This window comes from Myotis davidii, unplaced genomic scaffold (assembly GCF_000327345.1).
Source record: "Myotis davidii unplaced genomic scaffold, ASM32734v1 scaffold81, whole genome shotgun sequence".
In the NCBI taxonomy this organism is placed as follows: Eukaryota; Metazoa; Chordata; class Mammalia; order Chiroptera; family Vespertilionidae; genus Myotis; species Myotis davidii.
This window is the reverse complement of record NW_006291554.1, coordinates 670,649-684,990: the sequence shown is the minus strand read 5'-3', so window position 1 is coordinate 684,990 and position 14,342 is coordinate 670,649. Positions and strand designations below refer to the sequence as shown.

Below are 14,342 nucleotides of genomic sequence, written 5' to 3'. Positions count from 1 at the left end.
CCCTGTTCATAGGTTTACGCTCAACCACTGAGCCACGCCAACTGGGAGATTTTTTTTTTTTTGTGAAAGATTGGAAGGGAGGGAGGGAGAGGGAGGGAGAGAAACATTGATATGAGAGAGACACGTTGACTGGTTGCCTCCCAAACGTTCCCCAAACAGGGCTGGGGATCGAACCTGCAACCCAGGTGCATGCCCTTGACTGGGAATCGAACCCAAGACCCTTCCATGCACAGGCTGACACTCTAACCACTAAGCAATACTGGCCAGGGCCCGTTTTGCATTTTCTGAGATGACTTCATTGTCAGTGTTTAATCATTGTTCTAGAAATTTGAGAAAACACAGAGCAAATAAACCTTTGGGATAAAAGAGAGAGAGAAAAATAATCAAAAAAGGCTTCCTGAAATCCTGTCTGTCACCCGGTAGAAAAACCACACACAGTTTGGAGCTTACCCGTCTGGTCTCGGTCTGTCTGTCTGTATACACTCTTCTTTTATAAGCCTGCTCGCGGCACGGGTGTTGTTTGGTGTACTCTTTCACGCTCAGAGCACTGTGTGACTCTGTGCCATCAGATCGTCTGCAGTATTTTTATGGCCACAGAATCTGTCGAATGGACGTACCATGACTTAGAATCCCGATGTGAGCTGTCTCGGTTAGCACAGTTTTCCAACTTCCGTTAGCAGTTACGCATCTCCTTGTGGGTAAGATCGTGCAGATTTCCGTGCTGCCCTCCGTGGGTCACCGAGTCACCTCTGAGCATAGAAGTACCCCCAGCGTTGGTCCCTGGATGGTTTTGTAGCATAGCCGGGTGCTCAGGCTTGTCGAGGTTGCTGGCCCATTGCTGCTAATGGAAAAGCTGGAGAGAGATGTGTCTTAGTGTTTCAAGGTCAGTTTACAAGAGTAGTGCTGCCCTGCCCTGAGCAGTGGTTAGAGCACCGGCCCTCGGACTGGAAGGTCGTGAGTTCGATTCCTGGCCAAGGGCAAGTACGTCGGTTGTAGGCTCGATTCCATGCCCTGACTGGGGCACGAGCGGGAGGCAAGCAGGCATGCGTCTCTCTCACGTCGATGTTTCTCTCACTGCGCTTCTCCCTCTTCCGTCCACTCTCTAAAAAGGAGGGGAAGAGAGACAGACAGACACATAGACTGGTTGCCTCCCACAACTCCCCCTGCTCTCTGGATGTCATCCTTCTGAGCTTGCAGGGGCCACAGTGGCCAGAACACCCAGCTTCAGAGCCGTTTCTGAGACGAGAGGCCTGAGTGAGGACTGGAAGGGATTTCCTGCCTATTTTTTTGCAAAGCTGATGTTGGTCCCTGTTTTTCTCCTGCTCGGTAGCGGGCAGGTGCAGTTGCTGGATCGCGGAGCTGGAGGCCGGGCTGGAGACGGGGGTGGTATCTTTTCCCGAGCATCGCTCCCTAGAATTCGGGCAGTGTCCGATCTTTGCCATTTCCTTGTTTGATCCCGGTGGGAAAGTGAGGACATATGTGAGGCTTCCTCTGTGGGTAGGACAGAGACCCAGTTTGTTACTCGTCTTGTCCACGTGCTCAGTTATCTTGGTCTCTATTCCCGGTAGCCCTGTCCGTGTATAGACTCCGTGACGCCAGGGAATCGGGCGACATCGTTTTCGTATTGCTCAGCTGAAGAGAGACCCCGGTGAGGTGTCTTGAATTGACTTACGAGTTCCTTGTGGTGATGGTGGTTCTCATCTCACTGCCGACTTCCCCCTTCAGCTTCTTTTCTGATCACCTTTGGGTTTCTCTCCGGCAGGAGCTGGTGGTGATGGGCGCCCCGGGGTCGTTTTATTGGGCTGGGACGGTCAAGGTGCTGAACCTGACGGACAACACCTACTTCAAGCTGAACGACGAAGCGATCATGAACAGGCGGTACACTTACCTGGGTGAGTAGCTCAGGGAGGTGACAGGTGACAAGGGACACAGGAGCGATGGCCACGATGTTCACTTTACTGGGGGCGGAAAGGATTTGCCGGCGTTGACACCCATACTGATCAGTTACAATGTTAGCTACAGTCCCTTACCATCCAGCCCCACCTACGGAGGAGAAACAAAGCAGGGAACTGAATTCAAACTGTGATTCGATTAAAAAGCTGGCACTTGAACCTCTGGGGAAGCAAACGTTTTATTTTCTTATTCTAGCAGTTACTCAACATTCAAATGATCAGATACAAAATGGGTGCAAGAGAACCCCGGTTTTCCATGCCGTTCCTTTGGGTAAGGTCTCTGCTTCCGGGTCACAAAGATGGTTGTAAACAGAGATAATCAGAACCAGAAATTATCACAATGGATAGCAGCCTAATGCTGGGGTTTGATCAAAGGCTCGGAAAGATTCCTCCTGTTTTCTCAACCTTTTTAATCTTCTAGAAAGAAGATAGACACAGCTTCAGCGAGCAGCCAGCCACCGGGCAAGAATGAGGCCCAGCCTGACCATGTCTCTTTAAGAACAGGGTAGACTGTCTTTGCTTGTGTACATGGACATTCTACATGGCTTTTCTTTAATTCAGGCCCTAAGTGCTGTCATTCTGGACTGAAAAGGAAGCTAACTTCAGGCCCAATGCTGAGAAAGCAATGCTCTTTTGCATACATTACCCATAAGTTAGATCTGGGGGAGTCCCACCCCCTTTTCACAGGGATCCACTTGTGAGAAGGCAGTAGAGGGTTGTCCACTTGCCTTTTCCCCTCTAACTGCAAGGTTTTCCCCAGTGAATAAACCATAAAACCTTTATTCCGAGTCCTTGGGGTGTTCGCTGCCCTGTGCTCCCAGCTCCTCAGTCCTGTCATTTATTGAGCACCTACTGTACGCCAGGCTCTGCCTGTTATTGCTTTTCATTCCCGAAACAGCCTGGTAAGATAGCTGTTATTTTCCATCCACATTGTATAGCGAAAGAAACAGGTACGGAGAAGTTACGGAATAGCCAAGGTCACGTGGCTCTTCAATGGCAAAGTTGGGGGTTTAATTAAAACCCGTGGTTCCCATGCTCAAGGTCTGGACCCTGAGCCGCCTCCCCTGTGCGTGCCACGGAGATACCGCCGACCCTCGCCGGGCTGGGAGCACCTTGGCAGTGGGGCGTTTGTCTCACATTTCCAGGACTCAGCACTGTACCTAGTGCTTCGTAGGGACTCGACCCGTGTTTACTAGGTCAGAAAGTGAAAAGAAGGCCGGAGAGAGGCTGGTTTGGCGGTGGCTGTAGGGTCCAGGCTTGGGGCTGGTGGCTTCTCCCTGCATATGGAACAGAGGCCCCATCTGCCGCCGGCTTCGCCAGGCTCCCCGGAGGCTTTGCTGTCTGTCACTCAGAATACTCTTGGGTAACATGAGCCTCCAGTCTGAGAGAGAGCTGCCACATGGTGAATAAGAATTGACCCTAACGTGGTCTCATCACAAAGCCCAAAGAGCTTACGGGCACAGCTTAGGTTTGAGGTTGATGACAAGGTTTGGGGACTCTATGGCACAGGGTTTCTGGGGGCCGGAGGACACAGGTTTCAGCCTGTCAGCAGGGCTTCCAAAAGGTACAGGAAACATTTAGACTAAGCGCAGACAACTTTTCCCTTTCTTTATAGATTCCTTTTGTATCCAGATTCGTTGCCTGCCCATCCACCCGTCCGTCCATCCATCCATCCATCCATCCATCCATCTCTGTTAGTGTCTTTCTGCCTCTCTTAGGAGGGAGTGTGGCCTAATGGTCAACAGCAAGGGCTTGGGAGGCACACAGATTGGATTTGAATCTTACTGTGTGGTCTTGGGAATCTCGCTTAATCAATCACATTTTAGTCCCACTTTCCACATCTCTGACATGGAAGAAATAATCATATCTTCCCCCTAGAGTTGGGAGGTTAAAGGCCATGATGACATCCAAAGTACACATACAAGCTGTTCCTAATAGCCCCAAAGTGGAGGCAAACAAAATGCCTGGCAATAGGAGGGGGGAAAAAGATACTGTGATATATTCATGCAATGAAACATTAATCAGCAATAAAAAGAAACTACTACATTCAACATGGATGGGTGTGACAGTTATGTTGAGTGAATGAAGTTCTAGACCAGGAAGACATAACGTGTAGTGATAGAATTCTGAAGCGTGGCTACTTGTGAGGGGGCATTGACTGGGAAAGGGAATGAGGGACTCTCCTCAGTTGTGTTTCCATGGTTACATCCACTCTGGGCAGCGATTACATGGTTATATACATGTATACACATTCATTAAGTTCTACACTTCAGATGTGTGTACTGTATGAACATTCAAAAATACGTCAATAAGAAAAAGAAAACAGACTTGGAGTAGGTAGCCTAGTCCCAAAGCAGTCAGACAGAGACTGCTCTTGCCCTGATGTCCTGGCGAACATGTCTTTGTGTGAGATGAGTTATTCCAGCACGAGAAGACCAACAGCTGCCATTGGGTCCAAGGCTGGCTGGATAATAACTGCCTAATGAGGGTTACTTGAGAAACGTCTTCCTCTGGTGGATCTTTCTCTTCCCTGTCATTGTTTCTCAACCCTGCCCTTGGCGTCTGCCCATTCCTTACAGGCTATGCGGTTACCGCCGGCCACTTCTCTCATCCGTCCACCACCGATGTGGTAGGAGGCGCCCCCCAGGATGAAGGCATTGGGAAGGTGAGGAGAAGAGCCTTTGGAATAGCGGGGGGTCAGACAGAAGGGAGGGGGCACACTGTGGCTGTTACAGGGGCTCGTCACCTCCCTTGGATCTGAAGATTCTGTTGGGTGGCTGGCAGGTAAGTGACGAGGTATTGAGGCACCTCTGCTGTCTCCTTCCAGCCACTTTTGGGAGTTGACCTGGAAGCTGCATCAGAGTGTGGATAGCACTCTCCATCTCCTGCACGTTCACATCTGAGAATGTTTTTCACAGCTGACTCTGTGTGTGCACACGCGTGTGCAAATGAGATTGTTAAGACTGACCTTGGCAGTATTCCCCCCCCGCCCCCCGCTAACTTCAAATCTTTTACTTTCTCAAACCCTTTCCAAGTTTGACTTTGACCTCATAGAGCCAGGTCTAGTCCCAGATATCTTTGTGAATTTATCTTGGGGTCTAGATTCTTATATTTATTTCCCCCAATGTTTTGGAACCAAGACTGGTGCAGCCCAAAGGCTGGACTGGGAATATGTGGGTCACTTTCCCCAAGTATCCGCCCAGAGTGTAGAATAGACCCCATGGGTCCAGGGCTGTCTGAGTCCCTTTGGGAATCGCGGTTGGAGCCTGACCCTGCAGAGAACTATGCTTGATGGGTCTTTGGCTCCAGGGAATAGGAAATCCAGATTGAGTAGGTTGGGTAGATCCACATGAGTCAGGAATCTGCATTTTTAATACACTCTGTAGGTTCTCTGATGCGAAAGACTGAACAGAGGAATGGTGTGAGCCCATGGGGTAGACCTAAGGTAGTCTAACCATACCTCCGGGGGCTCAGTGTAATGGGGTCTGGATTCTGGAGAGGCCGTGACGGGCCGAGACCACTGTTAATTGGCGTCAGTATGACCAGCTGACCCGCTTGACTGTGATATGTTTATGGGGTCATCTCCCTGCGCCCTCCTGGGCAGGATTAGAGGTCACTGTTGGTGTTTATGGAGCATGTGCCTCCCTCCCCACAATGCTGAGGCTGTGGAGAAAGGGTCTTTGAAAATGAAACCAGGGGAAAACCCCAGGGCACTGAGCAGGGGGAAGCATGGAGATGAACTCTGGTGACTTCAAGAAAGATATGGGTCTCCCTGAGTCACATGCTTCCTCTCCACCGTGGAAGGACGAGGAAGTGCTGTGCGCTGTTCCCGCATTGATAATGTCTTCTGGGGGAGGAGCCGCGGAGCACCGGCACCTCTGTGGCATCGATCAAAACCTCCACCTCCCAGTTCCCAGCGATGCCCACGCGTCAGCTGATGCTGCTTCTGGTTGGGCCACATGAGAGGCACTGGGGAAACCGGTCGCTGTTTCCCCAGATAAAACTGATGACTGTCCCATAGTCCCAGGGATGGGAGCTGGTACAGACCTGGTTCCCAGGCACCCCCGAAAGGACCTCCGGCCTTCAGGAATTGGGTGGTGATTGATTTCTGTTATCTGGGCATGACAGCATTCACACTGAGATCCTTCACCCTGTGCGAGGGTCCCCTGCCCTGGTTCTCGTGAGACATTCTCTTCCCATACGTGTAACTTGAAGAACAACTTCCATAGTCATGTCATTTAGGAAGTTCCACCTCCATGATCTTCTTTGTGGCGGAGACTTATGGTATATACATGCACCCTAAAGGCTCTGAGAAGTCCCCCACCCCCAGTAAAGAAATGTATTTAATGTTTAACTCTGGTGTTTGCCAGCTAAATTCCTGTTTACGCAAGCAAATGTCATGACTCTCCAGGTCTGTGATGTCACCTTGGAAAACTGCTTGCTCTGAAATGCCTCCCTCCCTCTCTCTTATCTTGATACTAGAGGTCTGGTGCACGAAATTTGTGCACGGATAGGGTCCCTAGGCCTGGCCGGTGATCAGGGCCCATTGGGGCCTTCCTTCCCCCAGCTGCAGGCTGGGGCCTTCCTTCATTCCGCACTGCCCCCTGGTGGTGCACACATCATAGTGAGCGGTTGAATTCCTGGTCGGTCGAACTCCTGGTCGGTCGCACTCCTGAGGGGACAATTTGCATATTTGCCTTTTATTATATACTAGTAGGATACCTGCTCAAGCTCTTACTCATAGGAATGAAAGAACTATTTCAAGGAAGAAAACACTTCTTCTAAGTGTTGAATTGTTAACTGGTGATTTGGAAGCTCCTAGGGTCTTACTATGCGTGGCTTCCTCCATGATGTGGCCAGGAGCGGAGGAGGTGAAGGATACTTTCTTTGCAGAGTTGATAAAATGATAGCCACGTGGACTGCATTAGTATCCGCTGGCAGAAGCACACCTGTCCTGCTACGGGTCAGGCATTTCAGTAGGACTCCCAGGAGGATGCTGATAAATATCTTTGCTCATCGCTTCCATCTTAACTAGATTTTCTTTTTTCATTTCATAGGTTTATATTTTTCGAGCTGACCGAAGATCAGGCACCTTAATTAAGATTTTTCAGGCATCAGGTAAAAAGGTAAGAGTCTTGGTATATATGTTTGTGTTGTTTGAGAGATGTCATCATGGGGAAGTCAGATTTTACGCGCTGGAAAATGGGTTTAAAGGCTGTCTCTGGGCCCTGTGTTTATGTGGTGGTTCTGTTGCCTGTTGGTGCCTTTCTTTACCTTCTCAGCGTTGAGTGTAACCTGCTGATTCATGGGATTCAGGTGGTTGTTGGAGACAGGTAGCAAGATGAGTTTGTACAGGGCCACGTTCAGCTTAGAGTTTTTTGGTAAAAGGTTGTATTTCACACTGTCATCAAATGACTGCATACTCTGTTTCTCTTGACCTCTCTGTCTCTCTCCGTCTGTCTGTCTGTCTTTGCCTCATACATACACATCTGCACCTCCAGAGAGATCACACACAGTTGTGTACAGGTAGCAAGCAGACCTGATTACTTTCCAAGGAGGCCTGCCGACAAATGGGTCTCACGCTCCCTCTCTCACCAGCACAGCGCCACCCCCACAGCCTCGCATCCTGAGCCCTCTGCCTCCATTGCCACAGGGACTGTTGTCACACGAAGACAAACCAGAAAGAGTCACCCGTTTCCCTTTAGAGCCTTGAAATAGAAATAGCCCTCAAATTAGTCTTGGGCAAAGTTTATTTGCCTGCGTCATCTTGTCCTCATACCATCCCTAATCCAAATTCCTGCAGATTTTCCATCTTAATTTCTATTCATACGGCACCGAAGTCTGAAAGTAAGCCAGTTGGAGATGCTGTTGATTATTAAACATGGGCTTATCCGCCACCCACTCCTTAGTGTGGCTTAGATCAGCAGGCTTGCTTAGCATGACTGGCAGCTCTGAGGGGACAGGAATTCAGCTGGGAGGTGAGGCGGGGTTAGTGAGTTCTGGGGAGAGGACAGGACCTGAGGTTTGGGAGGGAGACACCAGGAGACTGTCCGAAGGTGACTTCTCTTCCACTACCCAGAGAAATGGGGGGAAAAAAGCTGTTTCCTTCCTGGGCGGCCATGTGTCCTCGCCCTAGTTCAGTTTCTGCTCAGAGTCAGACCTGCTGTATGAGTTACATACTGTTCTGATGATGAGTCCTATTGCGAGGACAAAAATCTACTAATTTTGTGCAGTTTTAGCAACCTTAAGGCACATGCTCAGTATTGAATTGTCATCATATTTTCAGTAAAAAATAAAATAAAATAAATGCATCTCCAAACTCAGTTTTGTGACATTTTTCCCTGAGAACAGCTCAGCGTTCCCCCGAGAGCTGGGCTGCCTGAGTTATTTTAACATTTCCAACCCGCAAAGCAGCGACCCTGGAAAATGCCCGTGAGCAGTTCTGCAGAGGTTTCCAAGCACCCCCAGCGTTAGAGAGAAATAACTGTGCGTTAGTGGCAAAGAGTCCCCAGGACCAAGGCGGGCGTGGGCGCTGCTTGTCATTTTCTTCAGGGCTCGTCTTGCCCGCTCCTGGCACAGTTCCAGACTTGCTCCTTCGTCGGCCAACCCCTCCTGCCCTCTGGTTGCACTGTCTTCTAGCTTTACCCCCATCGCCTCTTTTTGGTTTTGAAATAGACCCTTATTCTCCTTAGGCATTTTCTTCCGCTTTTTTTCCCCGAAGATATAAGGAATTCTTGCCTATCTGATGTCTCTGTCATTTCATAGGGGAAGGTCATGACCCCAGGCTCTCAAAGGATGCCTTTAGCGGAGCCTCACACACACAAGAGGGGTCTGACTCAGTAAACCACCGGTTCCTTCTGCTTTCGTGTGGCCAGAGTTTGATCAGATAGTCTTATCTCCTGGCTTCACCTTGAGAAAAGGAAGAAAAAGGAAAAGAAAGAAAAAGCCCAGTTCTGGTCTTCATTGGTGGGCATGCTTCATGCATAGGACACATGAGGAATCACCAGTGTGTGTGCAGTCCAGATGTTAATCGAGGCCCACGTCCCCGCACCCCCAGGCTGACGGGAGCTCTCCGAGCAAGGACCGCGCACCCCACAGCGCGCCGTTGCCAGGCTGAAGTTTTACGGAATTGACTGAGTATGTGATGCATCAGTTATGTCAAAACAGAGATAGGGAACTTCACGTCTGGGGATTTCTGAGTTAACACCGAAGAACATGCCAAGTTAAACAGCCCATTAGAATGAGACAAGTCTTTCTCTGGGGCCTGGCCTGGGTCTCAGTCCTTTTACTCATGTCCGGGGTAGGGAGATGGGCACAGCCACCGAGTCGGCGACTGGCAGCTGGTTTCGGTGTCCCTGCTTCCCGTGCCTCGGAACCTTCTCTGCCCTCCTCTCTTGGGCATGAAGGGTTGGGGGGCATATGGGTTGAGTGCACGTGGCCTTGGTATGTGCCTGGGAGAGGGCATCGGAGTCCTCTTGGCCCAGGGTCACTGCAGGGAGGGGTCTGGAGTGTCCTCCACCTGTGTCAGACTCCCCGGAGTCAGCTGCCCACACACTCGCAACAGTGAAAGGAAATGCGGCTTCGTGTCCGTAGAACCAGAGCCCTTTTATTTGAAAACATGGATGTTAAAAGGGTAGCCTTTCTAATAAAGATCAGAGCTTGCATGCTGGTAGCCTCTGGAAAGGATACAGCCTACAAAAACGTTTGTTTGTCCTGTGTAGTAAGTTTGTTTGTTTGTTTTTAATAGGAATTAGTTGCTATCATTAAAAAAAAATAGGCCCTTCAAATAAATTGTTTTATTTTGGGGCTTCTCTTGGACCATGGGACGGTTGGCCTTCCTCAGGGTAGCAGTTGACCGAAGCTGGGTAGGAGCTGCTCCCGTCGCTGGGTCTGTGGATGCCAGTTTGCCACAGTCTCCACCACTCCCTCTTGTGCCTTAGCCACTGAAGCCTAGCACCACTTGCCACTGTAAGCATACTCGCACGGCTGTTTGTTTCCTACCTGTTATATCACTTGCCTGGATCCCATTCACGTCTGGGTTCAAGAACCCCGATTTAAGGTAATAGGGACTGGATTAGGCTATGAGTAAGGATGAGCCCGTGTAGCCTGGCTGGTCCCTCATCCATCCAGTGGTCCACTAGGTCTCCCTTTTTCTGTCACTTCAGCCCATGAGTTCCTAACTGGCCTTTAGCTGTGCACAGGGCTGGGAGGGGGTCACCTGTTTCATGCCTCCCTGTGTCCTGAAACTTCATATTCCAATTTGCTGGTGCTTTTATGATGGTTGGAACCTATACTTGCAACCTCAGTTTGTATTTTTAAAAACAGTGCCTCATTCTCCCGGGATGGGTCTGTTGGTTGTCCCCCTCAGTAGGGCTCCAGGACAGGGGACTCTGAGCCAGTTAGCTCTGGTCTCCTGGCACCTGGGGGCCCCGCGTCACAGCTGCAAGACACAGGGAAGTCGGGTGTTTGCCCGTTCACCTTGGCATTCTGGCTTGCGGGCGGCGCCGCCGTCAGGGCCTGTGAGGGATCTGGGGCTGGAGGAGAGCGAGGGCCTCCTGTGTGAGGGCAGACACTGAACGCTTTGTTGCAACTCGACTTGGTTGCAGATGGGCTCTTACTTCGGCTCCTCCTTATGCGCAGTTGACCTGAACGCGGACGGCCTCTCCGACCTGCTGGTGGGGGCCCCCATGTTTTCTGAGATCAGGGACGAGGGGCAGGTCACCGTCTACATCAACAGAGGAAATGTGAGTACAGTGCTGGGCAGCCTGTGGACAGAGGGTGGGGGTGGGGGGACATGTCTAGCGAGTAGTAACCGAGCACCCTCTGGGCCCCGCACTGCGCCCTGCGATGAGCTTCCTACCTTCAGAAAGCTCAGTGTTCCACTGATGGAAAGTTACAACTGCCAACACACAGGGGTTCAGAAAATCTTAATGGCGGTGTTTTGAGTGCCTACCGGGTACCAGGAGCTGTTCCTCCCGCTCTCTGTGAATGAGTTCAGTATAATGTGCACCTGGTATCAGTGGCCCCCATGTTTCAGGTGAAAAACAAACAAACTGAGGCCCAGAGAGGTCAGGTAACCTGCCCCAAATCACACAGCTAAGGAGTGGTGGGGCTGGGGTTTGAACCCAGGCAGGCTGGATTCAGAGCTTCATCTCTAGATTGTGCTGCCTTCCTCGGTGTGCACACGCATCTGTCCAGGCAGCAGGGAATCCTTCTCAGAGGACACAATGGCTAGAAGGAATCTTGAGGAAGGAGTAGGAGTTGGGCAGACAGGCAGGAGTGGGCTGGGAGCTGGGTGAGTGGGTGGAGGTGTGAGGCAGCAGGGCCACTTAGTTCCCCATGGGGGCTGGGTGGGGACCAAGAGCCCTAATCAGATGTCCCTTATTCTGCAGAATCATGAAAGGGATGTGATGGGGCAGAAAGATGCCTCTGTTTCCCTTTAGTGGAGGAGGGGGTGGTGGGGAGACCAGTGAGAAAGCGGAATCTTTTCAGGACCTGGAAGTAAGAGTATTCAGCCAGGAGGGAATGGTTAAATGAATAAATTCTGGTACCACCAGCCTTGGAGCTAACATGAGAAAATGCTTATGAGATAATCAGTGCAAAGCAGGATTAAAAACGGCGTATACAAACCCCCTTTAAAAGTAGAGCAAATACACAGAGGAGGTTAATAACATCGCTCTGGGTGGTGGTCTTGGGCAGATTTTTAGTTTTATCTTTACCCAAAATAGCAAACATGTCATGCTTTCATCATCAAAAAAAACGGTGAGTGTACTTTTGAGCACTGACAAGATGCTAGATATTCCAATTGGGTAGAGGTGCTGGCGTGTCACTGTAACCAGGCGGGCAGGTGCCAGGAAGAAAGGGCAGCCAGTGACAATGGAGCCAGGGCACACGCGAGCCTTGGGCTTTCTTGGATGTTTGCAAACTCTTTGCAAGGGAAAGAAGATGCTTCCTGGTACCTGGTGCAGCCACTGGTCACCTGCGTCTCTGCTGACGTTTCGGTGAGGGGGCCGGGGTGGGGGAGGTGCCTGGGGGACATGAGGTGATCATTGTGGAGATGAGAACAGCAGGCATTCACGCAGCCCCTCCCAGCCACTCTGTTCGCGGGAGCCTGACACATCTCGTGGGTGTTAACTTGTCTGAGGCAATCAGGCAGCGACCAGACGGATAGCCCGACCCTGTGTCTAAGTCCGGGCGTGGACACTGGGAGCAGGAGCGTTCCCCAGATCTTCTCTGGGAACATTTCACCCCCACATCTCACCCCCCACAGCCCATGTTTCTTAAAGCCAAGTGCTGACCCTAAGTACCTAAATATTCTTATTTCTCTTGAACCTCTTCATATTTTTTTAAAAATATATATTTTTATTGGTTTCAGAGAGGAAGGGAGAAGGGAGAAGGGAGAGAGAGAAACATCAATGATGAGAGAGAATCACTGATTGGCTGCCTCCCGCACGCTCCCTCCAAAAGGCACCGCAGGCTGTTGGAGAGCCCCATGCTGCCCAGGTACCAGGGACCCATCTTGCCCCCAGAGAGAGCGGTTTGGGTGCCTTTGAGTCTGCCCAGGAGTTTCCTGTCCATGGGAGTGCGCTAGAGAAGTGGTATTCCCAGCTCTGTTTTTTTTTTTTTTATTGTGTTTTTGTTTTCCGTTTTTCCTCCATCCTGTTTCCCAGGGAGCCCTGGAGGAGCAGCTGGCCCTGAGCGGGGATGGCGCCTACAACGCACACTTTGGGGAGAGCATCGCCAGCTTGGGGGACCTTGACGACGACGGGTTCCCAGGTGGGTGAGCGCCTGTCCCCTGCCTTCCAACCTGGCCCCCCCGCATAATGCGCTCCTGGATCTACCTGCCCACGGGGGACCGGAGTGGGGGTGATGGGGGAGGACCCCTTCAGAGAAGATGCTCTCTGTGAGGGCACTCAGGGCTGAGCTCTGAGCCCACGGGCATTTGCTTTCCAGGAGTCCTGTCTCGTCAGTTCTGTGTGTTTTGCTATGTGATTGTGGGGCCAGTGAACCTTGGGGCCGGTCCGCTGGGGCTTCGGATGGCAGAGGAGCTCAAGCCAGCTTCCTCCCGGCGCAGATACATCTTGTTTCTGAGCCTCTGATGCTCCACAGGGCGAGAGTTTGACATGCTCTCCCCTGATAGTCACAGCATGCTGGACTGACTTTTTTAAAAATATATTTTTATTGATTTCAGAGAGGAAGGGAGAGGGAGGGAGAGATAGAAGCATCTGTGATGAGAGAGAATCATTGATCGGCTGCCTCCTGCACGTCCCACACTGGGGATCAAGCCCACCCCTGGGCATGTGCCCTGAGAATCGAACCAAGACCTCCTGGTTCATAGGTCGACGCTCGACCGCTGAGCCACCCTGGCCGGGTTGAACGGACTTTTGAATAAGTTTTAATTGTTGGGGGTGGGGGACACCGAATGTGTAGTTCTGTTCGGACAGCAGGTGTCCTTCCCGAATGTGGCCTCTCTCTCTGGCCTGTTAGGAGCCCCCTCCTCTCCTTGCAGAGGCAGATGTCAGACATCAGGACCTGCAGGAGCCATGTCCCGGGGCGATGGCCGAGGTGGAAGAGGGACTGGGGACCGCTCTAGCCTCAGGCCAGGCTGCTTGGACGCCCTCACACCACTGGCCCGAGAGGCCTTCATTCAAGAGCGGGGATCGCCACTGGAGGTCACATGGGTGCACGCCTCTCACCCTTGACCTCACTTCTGCGGACACATGACTTTCGTTAAAAGCAAAGGGCAAAAAATAAGGAAGATCTAGGCTTCGTTCCAGGAATTGTCAGTTTGTGAGAATAGTGTCAGATTTTTCTGTGTGTGAAGCAAATGCCATTGTATACATTTCCTCATCCAGGAATAGAGTTGACTTTTTTTAAAAAAAAATTTTTTTATTGATTCAAAGAGGGAGAGAGAGAAACATCAATGATGAGAGAGAATCACTGACTGGCTGCCTCCTGCCCGCCCCACACAAGGGGCTGAGCCAGTAACCCAGGCATATGCCCTGACCAGGAATCGAACCCGGGACCCTTTAGTCTGCAGTCCAATATTCTATCCACTGACCAAACAACCTAGGGCTAGAGTTGGCTTTCTCTATGCAGTAACCATTGTCTATAGAATTCCCGCCCCTGGCGGACGGAAATTGGGCCAGAGGTTTATCTTTGTATTTCTTCTTTTGGGTGGCTCAGTGATATTTTTCTCCCTAAGAGAATGAGGTAGGACAGGGATGGGCAACCTTTTTGTGAGTATGTGCCAAAACCAGCAAAATCTCTGACTCAAAATTCTTCTGCGTGCCAACCCTAATTTTTTGAGAACATCTTAAACCTACTTGAGATCTCTTAAGGTGTACGTATGTGTAGAACCTTGAAGAAATAATAAAATTCATTCGAGCG

The 14,342-nt window shown here is 50.8% G+C and overlaps 1 protein-coding gene across 1 annotated transcript in view; it reads left to right on the top strand.

The window, feature by feature from the left end:
* ITGA9 (integrin subunit alpha 9) overlaps positions 1-14,342 on the top strand; it is a 257,076-nt gene that overhangs the window by 29,222 nt on the left and 213,512 nt on the right. Inside the window, exons 5-9 of the mRNA XM_015564847.1 lie at positions 1,763-1,892; positions 4,532-4,617; positions 7,010-7,078; positions 10,559-10,696; positions 12,623-12,728. Of these exons, the coding sequence (XP_015420333.1) occupies positions 1,763-1,892; positions 4,532-4,617; positions 7,010-7,078; positions 10,559-10,696; positions 12,623-12,728 (529 nt within the window). The remainder of the gene's footprint in view (positions 1-1,762; positions 1,893-4,531; positions 4,618-7,009; positions 7,079-10,558; positions 10,697-12,622; positions 12,729-14,342) is intronic.